General features: G+C 42.6%; 2 protein-coding genes across 3 annotated transcripts; one reads left to right on the top strand and one right to left on the bottom strand.

The window, feature by feature from the left end:
* Positions 1–718: 718 nt before the first annotated feature.
* Positions 719–8,159, top strand: spdya (speedy/RINGO cell cycle regulator family member A). The gene is made up of 7 exons (XM_014126151.2): positions 719–1,208; positions 1,580–1,892; positions 2,059–2,117; positions 5,871–5,956; positions 6,239–6,410; positions 6,707–7,064; positions 7,348–8,159. The coding sequence occupies exons 2-7, from the start codon at positions 1,640–1,642 to the stop codon at positions 7,407–7,409; spliced, it is 990 nt and encodes a 329-aa protein (XP_013981626.1). The 5' UTR covers positions 719–1,208; positions 1,580–1,639; the 3' UTR covers positions 7,410–8,159.
* A 117-nt stretch (positions 8,160–8,276) lies between these two features.
* Positions 8,277–18,479, bottom strand: trmt61b (tRNA methyltransferase 61B). 2 transcript variants are annotated; one of them, XM_014126148.2, is made up of 8 exons: positions 18,375–18,479; positions 17,095–18,195; positions 16,663–16,765; positions 10,248–10,438; positions 9,757–9,848; positions 9,334–9,536; positions 9,016–9,099; positions 8,277–8,401 (listed from the first exon to the last, which is right to left on the bottom strand). In XM_014126148.2, exons 2-8 carry the CDS (start codon positions 17,989–17,991, stop codon positions 8,367–8,369), a joined length of 1,605 nt encoding a protein of 534 aa, XP_013981623.2. In that variant the 5' UTR covers positions 17,992–18,195; positions 18,375–18,479; the 3' UTR covers positions 8,277–8,366. The 2 variants fall into 2 exon arrangements, with proteins under 2 accessions (XP_013981623.2, XP_013981625.2); XM_014126150.2 differs by having other exon boundaries at positions 17,095–18,154; positions 18,375–18,452.
* Between the last annotated feature and the right edge of the window lie 1,615 nt (positions 18,480–20,094).

The raw sequence follows: 20,094 nt of genomic DNA, 5'->3' as shown, positions 1-20,094 counted from the left end.
CAGCCCATCTGTAATTTACCAGAATTGCCAAATGGCCAATGTGCCCCTGGCTGTGATAGTTGTAGGCCTAATTTATATATTTTTTAGTAAACTAGTGCAATTTTGGTTTCATATATTGGTATGAAAATAAACACAACTGAACAACTTGCTATTTAGAGCATTTCCCCAAAATACATGTCCTGTTTTTGGCTTAAAAGACTATAATAATTGTAGGTTATAACAAATGTACAATGTCATGCAGTGACAATTATAATTGAGATAATGCAAATCTTTAATTATTACTTAGTTGGGCTATTTTTTACTTCTTGCTATAGGCCTACTTCATCACCTCTGCTTGCATCCCTAATCCCTACCTGTAGCCTACAACAACAAAAAAACATACATTTCGGGGCACACCGTTCTTACATTTCAGTGGGACACACTTGTGACTTGCAATTCATGTTCCACATTTAAATTATAAAACGAGCATGCAATTCAAATGAGAAAATTCACCCTGATATTTTAAACATTTAATTTGGGACTCGAGGTACTTCACGTGACGTGTCAAGCCTCGATATTAAACACAAACAAATACAGGTTGATCATAATGAGGCACGTCTCTCCATTACTTTGTGTTGAAATTGCGCAAACTCCAAAAATTATGAATGGATACCACTTTGAAGTGTCTAATTATCCCTACACAATGTTCAAACCCCCAGTTTTGGGACATTTGTGCATATTGCGGAGGCGCACTAATGGAGGTCCGAGGTGAAATTGAAGGTGGCGATTTGGGATTAAACCTTGGTCTCTACACATCGTAGGCGGGTTTTCTCCCTGTTCAATTGCCCGTCTGTAAACGACATTGTGCGGTTCTGATAAAAACCAGTTCCATGTTTGACGTATCTTCAAGCGCGCTCCCGTCAAGCAGTTAGTTAGTCGCCCGCATCTGTTTGAGATAGCACGAGGAGACACCTTTCAGTTCACCAGTTTCCCCCTCATTAAATAATTGTTTACTGAAATAACCATACACATACCAATTACCCAGTTGATACACTTTTACTCGAATAACAACTGCTTTCTTTGCCCTGTCACAACAACATAGCAGCTAACGGAAGTTAGCCAGCTAGTTACTGTAGCATAGGACGATCTGAGGAAACGTTACAGATTTCTTCAAGTCTTGATTTTCACGTCTGAATCTGAGACCACACTACTATCTGTTCTAAGCAAAGGTAAGACATGGCTACTTCATCTGTAGACCAACATATTTAGAAGTCAACTAAATGAATTGTGTGGTTGTCCCCCATAGATTTTTAGCTGCCGGCTCCTGTCATAGCCAGCCGAAGTGACCGCTTACGTCGTTAGCCAGCGCTAACTAGCTGTGCTGTAAAGTAGTTGATTTTGTTGCTAGACAGTTACAAAATGATTGTCTATGCTTGCTGACCTTCTAACTCGCTAGCATTTCTCGAGCGTAACTAGTTTCAAAGAAAGTTGGTTCTTAACTAATTTATCTACGTCAACTAGCTACTAAAACATGTCAAAATATAATTATCACATTGTTGTCAGTCATTAAATTCTCTCACACTACTTATGTCACTACCAGGTCAGGAACACTCCCTCAGAAAACATTTCACTAGTGACCATTCATGAACAAAACAGCAGCATGATGAAACACACACACAGCTGGTGCCAGACACCCCCCTCAGTCACGGTGAGAATCAAACCCAACACAGCACACACCCTCCAGATCAAGAGAGGCCTGAGGCTGAAGAGACCCAACCTGCAAGTGGCCCAGGGGCCTCCAGGCAAGAGTCAACCCAGCCAAAGTCATGTCGAGGCCACAAAGGGCAAAATCATATGGGGCCCGACGCTTGTCATTCAACGAGACGAGATGGCAGCCTTCTTCAGACTTTTTGGTGAGCCAAAGAGAACAGTCCACTTACACAAGTCATAATATCTAAGGTTGTTTGTTTAAAGTTGATAGAGCCCTCTCAACAATTTGTTTGTTTTATTGAGGCTTGGCACATCTCAGATTAGAGACAATGAGCAGTCGGTTTCTCAAGCAATTTTATTTGGTTACAGATGACGATTTGATACAAGACTTTCTGTGGATGGACTGCTGTTGCAAAGTCACAGACAAGGTAAAAAGCATTGCTTTGGAGGGTACCAATTTCATTTGTGTAGTGATTAACATATACAACTACGGATGGACATGAGTACTCGAATGGACGTCAAAACTTTATCTTTAACCAGGGTTCAAATTTTTTTTCAAATATTGTAAATCTATTTGGTCGACATTTTGTCTTGAAGACCACGTTCATTTTCTCGGAATCTAGTGTTCCATTTGTACATGTGCATTTGCATGACAACAAAAAAGGAACCAAGCCAAGCATCACAGTTCTTCCTAAATTCCCTTCCCGCTCCCTTTATGCCTACAGAAATAAATGCCTATTAAAAACGTATCTAACTGATGGGATACACAAGCTACATTCCTTGCCAAATGATAACAGTTTTATCACAGATTCAAAATGGACTGGTTGACTGAAGTAGGGAAATGTTTTCCAACAACTTGCTGCAGTTTTGGACTAATTGCATCCAGTCTATTTTCTGCCTAGGTTACTTTGCGGTTGTCACTAGTTACCACAGACACAAAGTCAAACTTGGCTATATTGAAGGCATTTCTGAAAACAAAAATGAGCTTTTTGGTGTTAATTTAATGTTAGGCATAAGGTGAGCAGTGTGGTTAAGTTTTAAAGAAGATAAAATGTAGAAATAGGCAGGGTTTGACTTTGTGGCTATGGTAACTAGTGCCGACCCTACTTTTGCGAACTGCTAGTGCCATTTAGAATTTGTTAGCCTAGGCTATAAACTCCTTAAACATAGACAGGTTCCACACTGACAATATGCAAAATCATATGTTTGATAAAGACAGAGCCTATTTTCATCAGAATCATTAAGCCTAGGCCTACTCGCCAAACGGATGACATGGCTGTAATTCATCCCCATGAAGTGTGTTCAATGTGGAATTGTTAATCCATTTAGAAATTTCCAAAGAACAGGCAGAATTAACTAAATCAAAAACAAGACAGATTTTGGTTTGTAACCCTGAATATTTTTTATTTTGACTTGCCATATTGAGCCCAGTTTCAAATTATCACTAATTGAGAACTATTCGAGATGCGCATCACTTCACACTATTTTATTCTGTTATATTACATGTTTTTTTACAATAAAATAGGTGTCTTGACTGTAGTAAGGGCTCGGGAACTAAGAGCATCATGTCTGCTAAATTAACAAAACAAGGCTCTGCCATTGCACAGCCATAGGCTTCTAAGCATGCGCGACTGATGAGGTTACTACCTTTTTGAAGATTGTGTTACACGATATAATGTAACCAGTTGATATAGCGGTTTCAATAAATTAATCTTTAAATAGCCCTTGTTTTTTTTGACTGAATTATAATTCCGCAAATAGGATTCATAATGGTGATAAATGATGCATTGTTGCGCATGGTTTGCATATACAGTACCAGTCAAAAGTTTGGACACACCTACTCCAAGGGTTTTTCTTTATTTTTACATTGTACAATCGTGGCCAAAAGTTGAGAATGACACAAATATTAATTTCCACAAAGTTTGCTGCTTCAATGTCTTTAGATATTTTTGTCAGATGTTACTATGGAATACTGAAGTATAATTACAAGCATTTCATAAGTGTCAAAGGCTTTTATTGACAATTATATGAAGTTGATGCAAAGAGTCAATATTTGCAGTGTTGACCCTTCTTTTTCAAGACCTCTGCAGTCCTCCCTGGCATGCTGTCAATTAACTTCTGGGCCACATCCTGACTGATGGCAGCCCATTCTTGCATAATCAATGCTTGGAGTTTGTCAGAATTTGTGGGTTTTTGTTTGTCCACCCGCCTCTTGAGGATTGACCACAAGTTCTCAATGGGATTAAGGTCTGGGGAGGTTGCTGGCCATGGACCCAAAATATCGATGTTTTGTTCCCCGAGCCACTTAGTTATCACTTTTGCCTCCTGCTGGAAAAGGCATTGTTCGTCACCAAACTGTTCCTGGATGGTTGGGAGAAGTTGCTCTCGGAGGATGTGTTGGTACCATTCTTTATTCATGGCTGTGTTCTTAGGCACAATTGTGAGTGAGCCCACTCCCTTGGCTGAGAAGCAACCCCACACATGAACGGTCTCAGAATGCTTTACTGTTGGCATGACGCAGGACTGATGGTAGCGCTCACCTTGTCTTCTCCGGACAAGCTTTTTTCCGGATGCCCCAAACAATCGGAATGGGTATTCGTCAGAGAAAATGACTTTACCCCAGTCCTCAGCAGTCCAATCCCTGTACCTTTTGCAGAATATCAGTCTGTCCCTGATGTTTTTCCTGGAGAGAAGTGGCTTCTTTGCTGCCCTTCTTGACATCAGGCCATCCTCAAAGTCTTTGCCTCACTGTGCGTGCAGATGCACTCACACCTGCCTGCTGCCATTCCTGAGCAAGCTCTGTACTGGTGGTGCCCCGATCCCGCAGCTGAGTCAACTTTAGGAGACGGTCCTGGCGCTTGCTGGATTTTCTTGGGTGGCCTGAAGCCTTCTTCACAACAATTGAACCGCTCTTCTTGAAGTTCTTGATGATTCGATAAATGGTTGATTTAGGTGCAATCTTACTGGCAGCAATATCCTTGCCTGTGAAGCCCTTTTTGTGCAAAGCAATGATTTCGGAACGTGTTTCCTTGCAGGAAACCATGGTTGACAGAGGAAGAACAATGATTCCAAGCACCATCCTCCTTTAGAAGCTTCCAGTCTGTTATTCGAACTCAATCAGCATGACAGAGTGATCTCCAGCCTTGTCCTCGTCAACACTCACACCTGTGTTAATGAGAGAATCACTGACATGATGTCAGCTGGTCCTTTTGTGGCAGGGCTGAAATGCAGTGGAATTTTTTGGGGGGGATTCAGTTCATTTGCTTGACAAAGAGGGACTTTGCAATTCATCTGATCACTCTTAATAACATTCTGGAGTATATGCAAATTGCCATCATACAAACTGAGGCAGCAGACGTTGAAAATTAATATTTGTGTCATTCTCAACTTTTGGCCACAACTGTAGAATAATAGTGAAGACATCAAAACTATGAAATATCACATGTAGTAACCAAATAAGTTTTAAACAAATATATTTTATATTTGAGATTATAAAAAGTATCCACCCTTTGCCTTGATGACAGCTTTGCACACACTTGGCATTCTCTCAACCAGCTTCTTAATGTGTTCGAGCCAATCAGTTGTGTTGTGACAAGGTAGGGGTGGTATACAGAAGATAGCCCTATTTGGTAAAAGACCAAGTCCATATTATGGCAAGAACAGCTCAAATGAGCAAAGACAAACGACAGTCCATCATTACTTTATGACATGGTCAGTCAATCCGTAAACTTCTTCAAGACTGTTGGAAAAGCATTCCAGGTGAAGCTGGTTGAGAGAATGCCAAGAGTGTGCAAAGCTGTCAAGGCAAAGGGTGGCTACGTTGAAGAATCTCAAATATAAAGTATATTTTGATTTATGTATCACTTTTTTGGTTACTACATGATTCCATGTGTTATTTCATAGTTTGTCTAAACTATTATTCTACAATGTAGAAAATAGTAAAAATAAAGATAAACCCTGAGATGAGTAGGCATGTCCCAACTTTTGACTAGTACTGTAGATGAATGTGCACATTTCTTTCCCAGTGCGGGACTTGTTCTAAAAATGTTTTTATTCAAGTACTCTGAAAACAATTGAGTATTTGAACAGAAAAAAAAAAAATTCAAACGCCCATCCCTGTATACAAGCCATGATGATGCATCATAAAGTAATTTCAATTCAACCTCTCTTCCCTATTTCAGTACCTTCTAGCCATGGCGTTTGTCTACTTCAAGAGGGCTCGCTTCAGTATTGGCGAGCACAACAGAACAAACTTTTTCATTGCACTGTAAGTTCTGTGAATCTACTACTCTGAAACAAATAGTTGACTCTCTGTATTCTGAACATCTGAGTAACTTTCAATGGATGCATTTGTATCAGTCTACAAGTCCTAAATGTATCACTTGTTGAGAATGGAATCGAATGGGCCGGTGCGGACTGTGACAAACAACCTTTGTAATTGTAGAGCTACTTATCCCCCCCAAAAAGAGGGAGAGAATTAATTGTACAACTGGCAACAAAAAGCTAGGAATCCTATTTTTGATATCTCATGCCACTTTTCTTTTCACAGATACCTAGCCAACACCATGGAGGAGGATGAGGAGGAGAGCAAATACGAGATCTTCCCATGGGCGCTGGGCAAGACCTGGAGGAAGCACTTCCCTCGCTTTCTCAAGCAGCGGGACAAGCTGTGGGCTCGCATCGAGTACCGGGCTGCAGTCAGCCGCCGCTGCTGCGAGGAGGTAGGTATACAAAACCATTACATGAAATTATGGATTAGGTGTAGGTCTTCCGCTCTCTCTTGACCTGGATGGAATTTAACTTGACGCATCAGTACATAACTCAAGCATGCTGTCAAGCAGTCAGATTTGGGCCAACATTTGAGATACCCACATGGATGTCTAGGATTCGTTCCTGTGCCTTACTGCTATTGTCAGCCGCATCTTTGAACTGGAAAATGTACCATCTCTCCTCTTGAATTGGTTGTGTCTTTAACCATGTTTATTTATCCTTGTCTGTGTACACGCCCTCCTTCCAGGTGATGGCCATCGTGCCTACCCACTTCATCTGGCAGCGGGAGCGCGCCGAGCACCACAGCGGCGCTCAGCGGTTCTACATTGGCGACCGGGAGAAGGTACACATCCCCCGCGGGCCCTCCGCCTCCCCCGCCCCCTGTGCCCTCTGCGCCAAGAGCTCCGGCCTGGGCCTCTCTTCTTCCTCGGACTCTGGATCCTCAACCTCCCTTTCGTCCTCCCCACTACCCTTTGCCCTGGCCCTCTCCCTGGAGACGACTCCACCCAGGTCCCAGGCTTCATCCTCCCGCAGACCGGGCGAAAAAAAGACCAAGGTCCAAACCAAGGCCCAGCGCCCCTGCTGCTGCACAGAGGAGGCCCCAAGTGAGTGCAGGCGTTGGTTACAGGACGGCTGTGCTATGGTTAATTTCTTGCAATTTTGTTAATTTCATAGTTTGGAAGCAAAAGGATGACTACATATTGATTGGCAAGGCTTGCTTGAAGTTACATTAAAGTAGAGTGACAGCAGCCAAGTTTTTCTGTATCAATTTCTAACTTATGTTTTGAAGTAAAACACCCAGCAAAGATTTGTTAGACCCTCAAGATATTATTTTGCTCCTTTAACAACTCTCATGTCTTAGCTAACAATTTGAATGTGTTTTGTCAGGGAACGAGTCTTATTGTGGAGCAGGACACGACCCATCTATGGACTGGATCAACGAGGAGTAGAATAGTACTACAAAAACCAACTCAGGACTACATTTCCCAACCCTGGTCCTGTGATGCACTGATTCCCAACTTGTGCTTTTCATTCTGTGAAGCATGTATTTAGTTTTCATAAAATCTATAGAATGCCAATTTACTGCTCTACCTCGATTAGGTGGTTTAAATGGAAACTAGCATCCACAGGGGACTAAATCCTATCTTGAGTATTTGTGTAACTAACTTGTAGTTGTCTCTCATTTATCAAGTTAGGAATTGGTTCAGGGCTTCTTTGATCAGGGTTTATATTGTTGCTTTAGATAAAGGCATGTAACATTTCCCTCAACTGTCCTGACATGCCATGAAATATGAAACATTCCAGTTAAAACATTTGCTTCACTTTGTTCGATGTATACTTTTTATAGACACAACCTGTACAAGGACTTAAGTCAAACTCTCGGGCCTCTGTGTAGTCAATGTCTTTGCTTTAAAAAAGCTCGTAAATTCCGTAAAGGTGGACACGGTTGATTTTTTTCAGAACTGATTAATCACTCAAAACACTTATTTGCTGAAGCACTTCAAGGTCTTGCACATTGGGCGGATCCTGTAATGGATTTGCGGCGGGAACTGTTGACTAATTCCTCAAATCAGCTGGATGGATATGTACAGCATTTGATCCATGAGTGAAGGCTTTATTGGCCAATGGGGTTACAGTGGGTATGTTCTGTGATACTGACTTGCCAGTCTAATGGCCTTACAATAAAGGCTTCTTATGTCCCCCTTAGTTTGGTGTTTTATTGAGTCTTTATATTTGAAGTGTTGTCAAGCAATATGAATTTCTATATCAAGGGCAACTACTACATTTTCCTCTGCCATACCAAATCACTCTAAATGTTCTCAGACAAGGCAACTCACATTTATTTATTAATATAATACATCCAATCACTCCTCTGATGAGTCTTCAAATGCGAGGAAGGAGGCTAGCTACCCCTGACTCTTCCTCAGTTTCACCAGGAATGCTGAAAAGGACAAAATGTTACAGTGAACAACAATACCATGGATGTATTCAGAGATAATCATTCTGAATGTAGCAGATATGTCATGAAGACCTGCCCAATTCTCCATGGCAGAAAATTTCTATCTCAACAGACCCCACATCGAATAGGCTAATTTGATCAAATACGCGCATTTTCCACTTAAGGCTGTGCATAATAACGTGGGGCACATTTTGCACTTATGTTTAAGTTCAATGTGTTCCCATTGCATTTTCCACTCTACCGATGGTTATCACACAAACTATAGATAAATATCAAACTTGCCCAATCTGGTTTTGGCGCATGCGCTATAATCTAGACAATGGTTTGCTGGTAAAGTGGACAGGGTAAGGGTTATGATGAGATATGGATGAGAGCAATATTTATATTTAATATTTGGCAGCCAGGCATTGATCATGTAATTAGCACTCAAATAATAGCCTTGATATTTATTGGAAATTTGCATCAAGCTCATCCCCTATCCACCATTAAAGGTAGACCAGTATACTTAGCTAAATGACTGTCGCTGTCATGATTTGTCATTCGATATGATTTAACTTGCATAAAAACTTTATGGAAACGTGGTTGTTGACACTAACCTGTGTGGCTAGCTTGCTCCGGGTGAGGTCGAGCAATGTAAGGGACACTCCCATATGGTGCGGGTTCCGGACCGCTTGTGTATTCTGAAAGAATAACAAAATGTGTGGTAACACCCAATATTACTAAATAGAGGACTTTTATTTTGAAAATGTCAGTGATCATGTGCCATGTGAAAGACGGGGTCAGAATAACACATTTCTGTATAAGGGAATCATATAATGCAACGGCAGCAGGATATTATAATTGCCTTTAGTTTATACAGACATTATGACATCCAAGGTAACCCATGTGACCGGATGATTTGAACAAGAAATCACCTTTTTCTTCATCCAACTTGTTATTCTCCCCGTCCTCCTGGTTTCTTGCTGAGGGAGGAGCTTTCCTGCGGCAAAACCGCCCATCTTTCTGGATTGCCGGGGCCAACAGCCAATCCCTGAGCTGCACTTCGATGATGCGTTCACACAGCAGGGGGAGGGCAGAGCATCGGAGGCCCTCCAGTAGATCAATGACCTGCGTTATACTGAATCGCACAGAAGAGAGAGTGAAGGAGACATGTAAAGTACCTCAAAAAAATGGAAAACACACTTGAAAGGAAAGTATATGAGGAAATGAGGGCCCTGTCCAGAAATAACCTCTGAACCCCTTCACACTTGTGGAGATCTGAGAGGATTGGACAGGTGTATGCAGTGTTTATGGGGTATGGGCAAGGGGTTGTTTATGGACGGGTCAAGGTTACTCACTTGGCTAGGTAGACAGCACAAACTGCTCCGGGATGGAGATGTGGAGTCACAGTGGGCAAAACCAATTGAGGGCTTATCATATCCAGAGCAATCTGAAACACACACACACAAGTTTCTGAAGGTTAGTCTTTCAAGTGACTGGTCAAGGGATGGTTTCCCAGACACAGATTCAACTCCTGGGCTGAAAACCATGATTAGTGCCTGAATCTGGCGCAGCAGTAATGCTCCCGAATCGTGACCACGCATACCCCCATGGTGACGGGGGTTCAAGCCCTGTCTCGGCCACTCAGTCTTTGCCCCCAGGAGTAGGGGCCCTACTTCTGCCCCTCTATTTCTCTGTATGTCCTATCATAAATTATAAGATTTCCAAGGTGATTTGCCTTGCACTGCAAAAAAAACAATAATACAAAAATACACCAGTATACAGAATTGCTCAATAAAAACTATAAGTCACATGCACTCAATTACAAGCAAAAAATACATATCCTTACAGAGTGAAACCCTCGCCCGGCGAGGAGCAAGGATGCCCCCTGCAGGTCAGAGATATGAAACTGGACGTTGTCGGGCCATTCCTCTCCTCGCCGCAGGATCCAGGAGGAACGCCAGTGGTTGTAGTTGAGCACAGCTCGTCTGTGGTGGTCCTCCCTGATTTCCACACTCATAACGCTGCCCTTGGAGCCCACTGGCGAGAACAATAATAATAATACATGCCATTAAGCAGACACTTTTAGGGTGTTTTCACACTTGGTCCCTTTCAACCAATTTTTGTAAACTCAGTGCGGTTCGCAGAATTTTTTGTACAGTGTTAACACTCCAAAGTAACTCAGACCACTCAAAAGAGCCCCTGAAGTGAACCAAACTGAGACCATCTCGAGAGGTGGTCTGAGTTCGGTTCGCTTGAATTCCGCGTCTGGTTCCCTTTTTTAGGGCAATGTGAACTCAAAGCTCCCCAGGTGTGCTTGTCATTATTCCCGCACCACACACTAGACTACTGCAACATCCTCATATTGGTGCCACAAAAGAGAGAAGATGATGATGTGCAGGTTCGCTGGAAAATGTGTGCTGTTTTTGGATATTGACTACAAATTGTCAAGGACTCACAGAAATTCCAACATTTGTGGAGTTTTTAGTTCAGATTATTTGTTTGCAATATGTGATCTATAGGCTAAGGTAGCTTCCTAAGCTGTTTATTGATTGTAGAGTTTGAATAGTGTGAGAAGACAACCTATTTGGTGAGAATCACAGAGTACACAATCTATTTTAGCTCTTAAAGGGGCAGTAGCTTACCTTGGGGGTACACTTTTCAATTATAGCATTATTTAATCTGCAGTTATTCTGCTATTTATTCTGTTAGCAATAAAATGTACATGTTAATAGTATCTTCTGATTGCATTTAATTAAAATATGAGACATAATAATTGTAATCAATTAGCAGAGTGGTGCCAGGAAAATAACCACTCCTTCAACGTCAACAAAACAAAAAGGAGCTGATCGCGGACTTCAGGAGACAGCAGAGGGAGCACGCCCCCATCCACATCAACGGGGCCATAGCGGAGAAGGTGAAAGGTTTCAAGTTCCTTGGCATACACGGACAATGTAAAATGGTGCACCAACACAGACAGTGTGGTGAAGAAGGCGCAACAGTGCCTCTGCAACCTCAGGAGGCTGAAGAAATTTGGCTTGGCCCATAAGACTTCAAACGTTTACAGATGCACCATTGAGAGCATCCTGTCAGGCTGCATCACCGCCTGGTACGGCAACTGCACCGTCCGTAACCGCAGGGCTCTCCAGAGGGTGGTGCGGTCAGCCCAATGAATCACCGGGAGGACACTGTCCTTCAGGACATCTACAGCACCCTATGTCACAGGAAGGCTAAGAAGATCATCAAGGACCTCAGCAACCCGAGCCACAGCCTGTTCACCCGCTATAATCCAGAAGATGAGGTCAGTACAGGTGCATCAAAGCTGGGACCGAGAGACTGAAAAAGAGCTTCTATCTGAAAGCCATCAGACTGTTAAATAGCCATCACAAGTCGGCCTCCACCCAGTACCCTGCCCTGAACTTAGTCACCGTCACTAGCCGGCTACCACCCCATTACTCCTCCCGGCACCTTAGAGGCTGCTGCCCTATATACATAGACATGGAACACTGGTCACTTTAATAATGTTTACATACGGTTTTATCCATTTCATATGTACAGTATGTAACCTTTATTTAACTAGGCAAGTCAGTTAAGAACAAATTCTTATTTACACTGACGGCTTACCCCGGACAACCCCAGACGACGCTGGGCCAATTGTGAGCTGCCCTATGGGACTCCCAATCACGTTCGGATGTGATGTAGCCTGGTAACCAGTACCAGTCAAAAGTTTGGACACATCTACTCATTCCAGGGTTTTTCTTTATTTTTACTATTTTATACATTGTAGAATAATAGTGAAGACATCAAAACTGTGAAATAACACATATGGAATCATGTAGTAACCAAAAGCGTAAAACAAATCGAAATATATTTTATATTTGAGATTCTTCAAAGTAGCCACCCTTTGCCTTGATGACAGCTTTGCACACTCCTGGCATTCACTCTACCAGCTTCATGAGGTAGACACCTGGAATGCATTTCAATTAAAATGTGTGCCTTGTTAAAAATTAATTAGTGGAATTTCTTTCCTTCTTAATGCGTTTGAGCCAATCAGTTGTGCTGTGACAAGGTAGGGGTGGAATACAGAAGATAGCCCTATTTGGTAAAAGACCAAGTCCATATTATGGCAAGAACAGCTCACATAAGCAAAGAGAAACGACAGTCCATCACTACTTTGTTGGGTTCTAAACGAACAGAGTAAAACTCACTGACGATTAGTAAAGCTTAAAACCAAGTTTATTCACCCATTGGGTCATACAGCTGCATAAGACAGAGCCATGGTTCCACCAGTGGTAGTATATATACACCCCAATTTGTGTGATGTCCTCCTCTCTAAACATTACATCTCTATTGCTAGGCAGGAAGTTAAGTGATGCTGGCAATAAACTGTTCCTTCTCCCTTAATGTGACCTGACCTCATCCCCCATTCCTCACTAAACCACATCTCTCCATCCTTATCAGTGCCTGCCACATGTGATTCTTTCCCTCACTCAGTACATTCCAAGCTTAACTGCATCCACCATATACATTCCTCCTACAGATAACCATTACCTTCTGGTGTAGAAACCAGACTATGGCACTCAATATTTCAATTGGATACCTGATAATTAACAATATTTCAAGTTTAGAGTCAGAACTCATCAACTTTAAGACATTAAGGTCAGTCAATCCGGAAAATTTCCAAAACTTTGACAGTTTCTTCAAAAGCAGTTGCGAAAACCATCAAGCGCTGTGATGAAACTGGCTCGCATGAGGACCGGCCCAGGAAAGGAAGACCGAGTTACCTCTGCTGCAGAGGATATGTTTATTAGAGTTAACTACACCTCAGATTGCAGCCCAAACAAAAGCTTCACAGAGTGTGGTCCAGTGCTGCAAGGAAAGACCTAGTTAAGCTACAGTTGGCCCAGCACGTCTTGCTCTTCATTGTAATCAGAGGGCTGATATAAATACTATGCATGCCAGTCTCTCTTGGCTAAGAGTTGATGAGAGACTGATTGCATCACTTCTTCTTAAAATAAACATTAAATGTGTTGAAAATTCCTAATTGTTTGCATAGTCAACTTACACACAGCTCTGACACACACACACTTACCCCACCAGACATGCCACCATGGGTATTTTCACAGTCCCCAAATCCAGAACAAATTCAAGAAAGAGTACAGTATTATATAGAGCCATTATTGCATGGAACTCCATTCCATCAGCCCATGGGGATCCAAATGAAATACCAAGTAACAGACACATCTCAACATCAACTGTTCAGAGGAGACTGCATGAATCAGGCCTTCATGGTCGAATAGCTGCAAAGAAACCACTACTAAGACAGCAATAAGAAGAAGAGACTTGCTTGGGTCAAGAAACACGACCAATGGACATTAGACCGGTGGAAATCTGTCCTTTTGGTCTGGTGAGTCCAAACGTGAGATTTCTGGTTCCAACCTTCGTGTCTTTGTGAGATGCAGAGTAGGTGAACGGATGATCTCTGCATGTGTGGTTCCCACCATGAAGCATGGAGGAGGTGTGATGGTGTGGAGGTGCTTTGCTGGTGACGATGTCAGCCATTCATTTAGAATTCAAGGCACACTTAACCAGCATGGCTACCACAGCTTTCTACAGTGATACACACTCCCACCTGGTTTGCGATTAGTGAGACTATCATTAGTTTTTCTACAGGACAATGACCCAAAACAAACCTCCAGGCTGTGTAAGGGCTATTTGACCAAGAAGGAGAGTGATGGTGCTGCATCAGATGACCTGGCTTCCACAATCACCCGACCTCAACCCAATTGAGATGGTTGGGGATGAGTAGGACGGCAGAGTGAAGGAAAAGCATCCAACAAGTGCTCAGCATATGTGGGAATTCCTTCAAGACTCTTGGAAAAGCATTGCAGGTGAAGCTTTTTTGGTTACTACATGATTCCATATGTGTTATTTCATAGTTTTGTCTACAATGTTGAAAATAGTAAAAGAAAGAAAAACCCTTGAATGAGAAGGTATGTCCACACACACACACACACACACACACACACACACACACACACACACAGTTGAAGTCGTAAGTTTACATACACTTAGGTTGGAGTCATTAAATCTCGTTTTTCAATCACTCCACAAATTTCTTGTTAACAAACTATAGTTTTGGCAAGTCGGGTAGGACATTACTATGTGCATGACAAGTAATTTTTCCAACAATTGTTCACAGACAGATTATTTCACTGTATCACAATTCTAGTGGGTCAGAAGTTTACATACACTAAGTTGACTGTGCCTTTAAACAGCTTGGAAAATTCCAGAAAATTATGTCATGGCTTTAGAAGCTTCTGATAGGCTAATTGACATCATTTGAGTCAAATGGAGGTGTACCGGTGGATGTATTTCAAGGCCTACCTTCAAACTCAGTGCCTCTTTGCTTGACATCATGGGAAAATCAAAAGAAATCAGCCAAGACCTCCACAAGTCTGGTTCATCCTTGGGAGAAATTTCCAAATGCCCGAAGGTACCACGTTCATCTGTACAAACAATACTACGCAAGTACAAACACCATGTAACCACGCAGCCGTCATACCACTCAGAAAGGAGACGCATTCTATCTCCTAGTGATGAACGCACTTTGGTGCGAAAAGTGCAAATCGATCCCAGAACAACAGCAAAGGACCTTGTGAAGATGCTGGAGAAAACAGGTACAATAGTATCTATATCCACAGTAAAACAAGTCCTATATCAACATGACCTGAAAAGCCGCTCAGCAAGGAAGAAGCCACTGCTCCAAAACCGCCATAAAAAAGCCAGACTGCGGTTTGCAACTGCACATGGGGACAAAGATCATACTTTTTGGAGACATGTCCACTGGTCTGATGAAACAAAAATAGAACCGTTTGGCCATAATGACCATCGTTGTTTGGAGGAAAAAGGGAGAAGCTTGCAAGCCGAAGAACCCCATCCCAACCGTGAAGCATTGGGGTGGCAGCATCTTGTTGTGGGGGTGCTTTGCTGCAGGAGGGACTGGTGCACTTCACAAAATAGATGGCATCATGAGGTAGGAAAATGATGTTGATATATTGAAGCATCATCTCAAGACATCAGTCAAGAAGTTAAAGCTTGGTCGCAAATGGGTCTTCCAAATGAACAATGACCCCAAGCATACTTCCAAAGTTATGGCAAAATGGCTTAAGGACAACAAAGTCAAGGTATTGGAGTGGCCTTTACAAAGCCCTGACCTCAACCCTATAGAAAATTTGTGGGCAGAACTGAAAAGGCATGTGTGAGCAAGGAGGCCTACAAACCTGACTCAGTTACCCCAGCTCTGTCAGGAGGAATGGGCCAAAATTCACCCAACTTATTGAGGGAAGCTTGTGGAAGGCTACCGGAAACATTTGACCCAAGTTAAACAATTTAAAGGCAATGCTACCAAATACTAATTGAGTGTATGTAAACTTCTGACCCACTGGGAATGTGATGAAAGAAATAAAAGCTGAAATAAATCACTCTCACAATTATTATTCTGACATTTCCCATTCTTATAATAAAGTGGTGATCCTTACTGGCCTAAGATAGGGAATTTTTACTAGGATTAAATGTCAGGAATTGTGAAAAACTGAGTTTAAATGTATTTGGCTAAGGTGTATGTAAACTTCAACTGCGTGTGTGTGTGTGTGTGTGTATGTATATATACACACACACACACTCCGACATTGCTCACCTTAAGAAAAATGTATTCCATTCTTTTACTTTTAGATTTGTGTGTATATTGTAGGATAATTACTGCACTGTTGGAGCTACGAACCCATGCATTTCGCTAAACCATCTGCTAAACATGTGTATGCAACAAATAAAACTTGATTTGCTTCCAAAATCTAAGTAGTTATATCTAGCTGTATGATAACACACTCTGATTGAATGGCTTGTCCTGCACTTTGTGAAAACCCGGAGTGCATCCAGGTGACTTACAAAAATGTATACACGCATGACTGTTTGGCCCCAGCGGGAATCAAACCCACAACCCCTGGCGTTGCAAACGCTATACTCTTACCGACTGAGTCACACAGGATCAAGACCAGAACGAGGGGTATCGGGGACACCCCAAATTGCCAATCTTGGACTATTCAGTTTTAGAATAAGGCTTTCTGATTCATCCTAGTGAAGCCTCAGAATATGGATGCAGTTTAACTTTCCCCTCTATTGTATGACAACCAGCCACACAAGCATTTGTCCACATTCACTCATCATGACTCATAGCAAACAGGTGATAAAATAAATATACAAACCAGCTCGGGACAGGAAAAGTGACATGGCCCCTGACCCGGAACCTGACTCCAACACACAGTCTCCCTCTGTGACGTCCATCATCATCAGCATCATACTGGCATCCTGGAGAGAGGAAGAAAGAAGAGAGTGTGAAAGTGAAAGAGACAGAAAAACTCATAGGATATAAGTCTTTCCTACAATGACCTGTTGTAGCTAAGTATGTATTGTGCAGCTGTATTATGCAGTTAAAGTATAATCTCTGATATCAAATCATGTAATGTTTGATTCCACAAGCCAAGCCAACAGTCAAGACTATACCATTGGGCTGGTGATAGCACTGCATGCACTCTCCATAAGAAACAATGATACTGCTCAGTAGCATGATGTATTCTGGGGAAAAAAAAGTTCTGCCTCTTCCAGTGCCAGACTGGAGCATTTGCTACATACAATACCTTTGGATAGGCGATTGCCGGCCCCCTCTTCATATAAAGCACGTATTCCTCCAGGTTGGGCCGCCGTATAAGGATGGGTGTCCCGTGGATGGTCCGAATGAAGTCTCCTGCGTGGCGGCCGACAATGTCACTGTGTCCGATGGTGCCCCAACTGCTCTGGAGACGTTGCCCATCCTGCAGCTGAAACATCTTCCTAAACTCCACGCGGCCCTTCTTCCGGTACTCCGCCAAAAGTAGTTCCCCAAAAGTGAGTAAATGCTCCCCGGGAAGAAGGGTGGGAGTCATAGGAGTCACGTATCCCTCCTCTTGCAAAAAATTTGGGCAACCATTTGGCTCTAGTACTGTGTTATCAATGACAGTACCATCCTCTTTTTCTTCTCTCGGTCTAACTCTGTCATATCCTATTTGCACCTGTGGCTCTGCACTTTCTACTTCTCCTTGTGAGCTGTGGGTCTTAGTCTCAGTCACCGAGGCTGCTTTAGTGTTGTGGTCTTTTTGAACACCAACCCCATCAGGTTCCCCCTGTTCCACTTCCTGGTTATCCTCCTCTCTCAGCGCCAACAATTCTGGGGCTAGGGAGTCTTGAGGCAAAAGGCGGCTAATCCTCTCCAAGGGTGAGAGGGGTCGCCTTTTACCAAACAAACCTCTTCCCTGGGTGTGCATAGGGGTTAGATTCTGGGGTGAGGGGTCAAGGTTGTCTGTTGTTTTGCTCCCTTTCTCATTTTCCCCTTTCTCCCCCTTATGATCAGTCCCAAAGCTCCTTGTGTACAGTGTACATGTAGGGAATCGACTTTTGGGATGGAGCTGCCTGTATCCCTGCTGGCCAATGCAGGTGACACATATCCGCACCACTCTTTGTGTGAGGAGAGACCCACCTAACTGAAACCCAACAGACATCAGTGCGAAGTGGAGTAAAACTGTGTGTGCTGAATTGGTATCATGTAGATAGTGCTTTCATGATACCAGCATGTTGCATTCAGTGTTCAATGCTTTTTCAAATCACTAAGTGTCACTTGACAAGTGACATATGATACTGACAGTGACTCGATTTCACAACGAACTTTGTTGGAGAATAACAACCCACATTTGAAAAATCCGGTCCTTCACAAATGAGAGAAGGCAGAGACGAGAGTAATTATAGATATACAGTATACTATACATTTACATCAAAAATCATGAACAAAATTGACGGCGCGTTTACATTTCAGGAGGCAATGGCAGATAGCGTACAGAAGACGATGTATATAGATCACCTATTTTTTTAAATGTCATTAACTTACCGTTTAGGTCCTTGCCCGTTGCTTTACACTATGGATGTCGCCATGCTGGAAAACGCATGTGTTCTACGTCAATGCAAAGCGACCACGGCTGCCGTACTTTCTATTTACCAGTAGATGGCGCTGATTAAATAATTATTTCCTGGCGATAAATGCACATGTACTCTCCAAAAAGTGATGTGCTCAGTTGCTAATGTTTACACTAAAAAGGTCATGCCACCATGCAAAAGAGAAAGAAAAAGTTAATGTCATGCCGACATGCAAAAGAGAAACAATTGCTATGGCATCCACGCATAATTTGTTGCTCTTTGCACGGTAGTAGGCAGCTATAATACTGCCAAATAAATAAATACCCTACCATCTATTCTAACACTACACTCAATACATTTTTTATTTGTATAAAAATAACACCACCCTACTACACTATTTAAATCTATTTAGTCCTACCTCAGGCCTACCTCACAACCTGAAAGGATGGGACACCACCACCTCACACACCCTGTAACTCTTCTGATGTCAAGTCTCGCACACCAAAATACCTCTCTGCAGCTGCCACCACATTCTCAATTTCCCGGACTTACGTTCCATCACTGCAGTACAGTTGATAACCATTGCTATAAATGCTAAAAATCCAATCTTACTGAAACATATCACTTGTTGACCTATCCCTTTGCACTGGTACAGATCTACTACTCACACCACTCCACTCATGACCCTTCCCCCATCTTCTTCTACTTTCTTCACTGCCTCAGCATATGACAACTTCTGCACAACTCTAACCCTGGAAACCTCAACCTGCCTCTCTTGCACGGGACATTTCTGATCCCCAGCCCCATGGGCACCCCTACAATTAACACATACCACTACTTTCCCCAATGCTACACATTCCTTTATCTCATGCCCATCTGCACACTTCTCACACCTAGGAACCTCCCTCAAAGACACTGCTGCCACATGCCCATAAGCTTGACACCTGTAACAACGTAATGTATTTGGCACAAAAGCTTGTACAGGATAACTTATATATACTTACATCACTGTCAGGCAAAACTCCAAAGAACAGACAATGACTCTTCTGTTTCACCACTCTCACCACCCTGCCTGCGTCGCACCAAACGACGAGCATCACAAACACCGGGAATCTTCTCCTTCAGTTGGTAAACTTTTACATTTACTGCTACCCCAGTAATCACTCATTTCAATGGTGCCCTTTTCTTGAGAGCAAAACAATTCACATTTCTTGCCCCCATTCATTTAACACCGAGCTCCTGTTCCCTCTGACCAGCAGAAATACAAACAATTATCACAAGACCACTTTTGGTTACCCTCACTGATTACACAGCACCCAACTCTGTTTTCACCCACCCTAAAACCACAAATGGATCAGCCAAAAGGCAAGCGTCCACTTTTTCCAAAAACTTCACTCCTACTGTCACAGACTCATCTTTATTCTGACCCTCGGTGCAAGCCTCGGGCTCTGAGAACTTCACCACACCTACCACCACCAATAAGTCACCCTCATTCACATCCATTTATCTTCCTTTCAGCTCACCCTGCTTACACTTTCTACCAATCTTCCAATCTTCTTCCTCCTCTGGGAGCAGGGTTGCCAGGTCAAGCTCATATTTCTTGCCCAATTACTACTCAAAACCCGCCCAAAAGGCATGAAAACTTGTTCCCCAAAAATGTCACAGCAAGAGAGGAGTTGCCACATTTATACAAT

The sequence above is a fragment of the Salmo salar genome, chromosome ssa11 (genome assembly GCF_905237065.1).
Source record: "Salmo salar chromosome ssa11, Ssal_v3.1, whole genome shotgun sequence".
Classification (NCBI taxonomy): Eukaryota; Metazoa; Chordata; class Actinopteri; order Salmoniformes; family Salmonidae; genus Salmo; species Salmo salar.
This window is presented reverse-complemented; position numbering and strand designations above follow the sequence as displayed.